Below are 2,882 nucleotides of genomic sequence, written 5' to 3'. Positions count from 1 at the left end.
CCCAGAGTCTGTGTAATCAAGCTCATTAGCACAGGTAGGCAAGTCAGCCTTTAAATTTGATCATTTCAAGTGCATTAATCAATGTTTTGCTAATCGGGCATCTGGGCTGACGTCTCGTAGGTCAGCTGGAGACAAGGACGCGCTGCCCACCCACCCGCCGGCACTCTCGTCCCCAGCCATCGCAATTCGATCCCTTGATTCCCAAATCTTGATCTCAGCCCTTAAATTATCAGTGGACTGGCTGTTTCCAGGCTGAGCCTGACAAGCAAAACTTGAAATCAGGGCAAATCAGGCTTGCATTTGCATTTAATCCTCAAGTGGGGGTACTCACACCGAGCTATTTCCCATCCAGCACTGACTCTGTTAGCTGCACACTAGAGCTACAAAGACACAAGGACAGCGTGTTTAGCACCGAGCATTTTGCCAGGCACAGATGCTAAAAATCCCCCGGGTGCTGCCCTGGCTCAAGGTGGAATTGTCTCTTTGTTCCCACAGGAGCGAGATGTCGGGCAGACGGCCTCGCAAAGCCTGAGGTGATGCCCGTGTGGAGACGCAGCAGTGACAGCAAGGGATAACAAACGTCTTTCCGGAGCGGCACCGACGCCATGTTTCGGCACCGCGGGACCAGAGGCTGCCCCGGGGCAGTACGTACATACCCTCTCTTCCTCGCCATGCAGCCGCACCACCCACGGACTTCTTTGACCACCACGCGAGCGAGGAGCTGCAAGAGGAAAGGTGGAGGATTGCCGCGGGACCGATGGCTCTGCAGCCACCAGCCTCGGCGTGAGCGTTTCCGTTGCCAGGAGATCAATTCTAAGGCTCTTCCCAGGGCAGATCGCATGAACTAAGACCATGTGTGAAGGAGGCCGTTGGGAAAAGCCAAGTGGATGGAGGCAAAGGTTTGGAGTCGATACAGGGCTTTGCAACTCACGCTGTGCCCAGCTGTCTCCTGAGGACTGTTCCCACCCTCCGCCGGCAAGCGGGCGGCTAAAACGGAGCTGTTGACTATCCAGGGTAGCGAAACGACTCCTGCTGAGGAGGGACCTACCAGGCAAGCCAAGACGTCAGCTGCTATCAACATGTAGAAGACGTTATTCCAGCCCGTGGGGGAGATGAGCCCTGCGAGCAGCGGCCCCAGCGCGGCACCTGCGAGGGTGCACGAGGCACATTAGGAGATGCCGTGCACAGGGGGGAGAGGGGTTCAGGACCCCCCACCAGCACAGCACCGGGGGGAACGGGCGCTTGGCATCCCCCAGCTGTACGGACCTATGGATCCTGTGCCATCAATGATGGCCGTGACGGTAGACAGGGCTTTGGCGTTTCCTTTGAGAGACTCGTGCGTTCCCTGTAGGGACGGAGAGGCAAAACATAAGGAGGAAAAGTCGGCTTCGGGGTCCGCAGCTGGCAAGTCCTAGCGTGAGGCCGCTCACACTGCCGGCAGCAGTTTCCATGCATCGGACCAGCCGAGGACAGGAAGACCAAACTTGGACACTGCCTGCAGCCAAACCACAGCAAAATCGTATCGCCAACAGCAGGCAGCAATCGCAGGTGATTTCGCAGCAATTTTTTCCATCAGGATTGTGTTTAGAGGGAGATGCAACAAGACCAAAGCAGAGTCGTGCAGCCAAGGTGAAAAAGCAATGGGGAAAAAAAGCCATGTTTAAGGGAGGGTGTGGACCGCAGCACGAGGTGTGACGGCCCTGCCCTTGTCTGCTGGGCTTCAGAGGCATTGGAAAACAAAGCTAAAATGCAAAAACCCCGGCAAACATCCCTCCTGGAAAGAGGGAGCGGCCTTTGGGTGTGCAAGGGCAGCGTGGCAGGGTCTGAGGCGCGCCTCTTACCAAATCTGCCGAAACCGCTGTCGTGATGAGAGCATAGGGCCCGTTAACCAGAGCGCCGCAGATGATCAGCATCGCTAGGAGGAACGAGATGGCCACGGAGGTACCCGGGAAGAGATTAAATCTTTAAGTGCAGGGAGCAGCAGGACCTTGGGGCCATCATCCCTGGCCCGTGCGCAGACATCGCTGTCCCGCGCATCTTTCTCCTGCACATCTCCCTTTTCCCCCAGAGATCCCACTCAGCAGGCAGTGAATGCTCATCCAGCACCACCCTCCCCCAAACCCTGGACCGGGGCCCTGGCTCAAGTGGAGAAATAAAGGCAGGTGAGTCCGCAGCATCTCCCATCGCCCCTTCGGCGAGGGGCTCCTTACCTATGGATGTGCCGATGCCGTTCTGGCCGACATGGTTATACAAGAACAGCTGGAAAAGAGACATGAGAGGGACCAGTTGTGGCTATTCCAGCTGTTTTTCCCGAGCATTTTTCCTGCAGCAGCACCTCAGGGACAGGACAGAGAAGGTGGGGACCGGAATTATTGCTGGCGCCAAGCTTCACAGAGCCCTGCCTTCATGCAGCGCTTGAAGGAGAGAGCACCAGCCCTTGGCTCCGCGTCCCGCCGTCTGCCTGCCGGATGAAATACCTGGCAGCTGGCAAACAGAGGTGCTGCCGCGATTTATGGCCCGGCGAGGCTCACGCGCCTCCCCGACGGCTGAAGCCAGACGGTAATTTGCCCCGCCGGCACCATCGGGGGCCGCAGACGTGATGCGGCCTCTCCGCTTTTCAGCACGCGCCAGCTTCTTCGGAGGGGAGAGGCTCGCAACCCAGAGCCAGCCAGGCTTGGGTTACAGCTAATTAACCGCATTTTTGTGGCAGCAAAGCTAAACGAGCTCTGTGCAGGTGCTTGGGAAGGACGTCCCGGCCAAGCGCCAGGAGAGCATGAGGCCATCAGCACGGGGGCTTTTGGGATGCGAAGCAAAGAGACGAAAGCTGGACCGGCTCGGTGGGACCCCCGGGGCTTTAAAACAGAGCGGGGTTATGGCAGGAG

General features: G+C 57.8%; 1 protein-coding gene across 1 annotated transcript in view; it reads right to left on the bottom strand.

Annotated features, from left to right (window-relative positions):
- Positions 1–337: 337 nt before the first annotated feature.
- Positions 338–2,882, bottom strand: part of SLC37A2 (solute carrier family 37 (glucose-6-phosphate transporter), member 2) — a gene marked incomplete at its 5' end in the record, with an annotated part of 6,521 nt that continues 3,976 nt past the window's right edge. The window contains 6 exons of the mRNA XM_010286483.1: positions 338–380; positions 657–763; positions 1,007–1,146; positions 1,267–1,345; positions 1,842–1,915; positions 2,211–2,259. Coding sequence (XP_010284785.1) covers positions 338–380; positions 657–763; positions 1,007–1,146; positions 1,267–1,345; positions 1,842–1,915; positions 2,211–2,259 — 492 coding nt within the window. The remainder of the gene's footprint in view (positions 381–656; positions 764–1,006; positions 1,147–1,266; positions 1,346–1,841; positions 1,916–2,210; positions 2,260–2,882) is intronic.

This window comes from Phaethon lepturus, unplaced genomic scaffold, assembly GCF_000687285.1.
Source record: "Phaethon lepturus isolate BGI_N335 unplaced genomic scaffold, ASM68728v1 scaffold26724, whole genome shotgun sequence".
In the NCBI taxonomy this organism is placed as follows: domain Eukaryota; kingdom Metazoa; phylum Chordata; class Aves; order Phaethontiformes; family Phaethontidae; genus Phaethon; species Phaethon lepturus.
The sequence above is the reverse complement of the archived record's forward strand: the minus strand, read 5'-3'. Positions and strand labels throughout refer to the sequence as shown.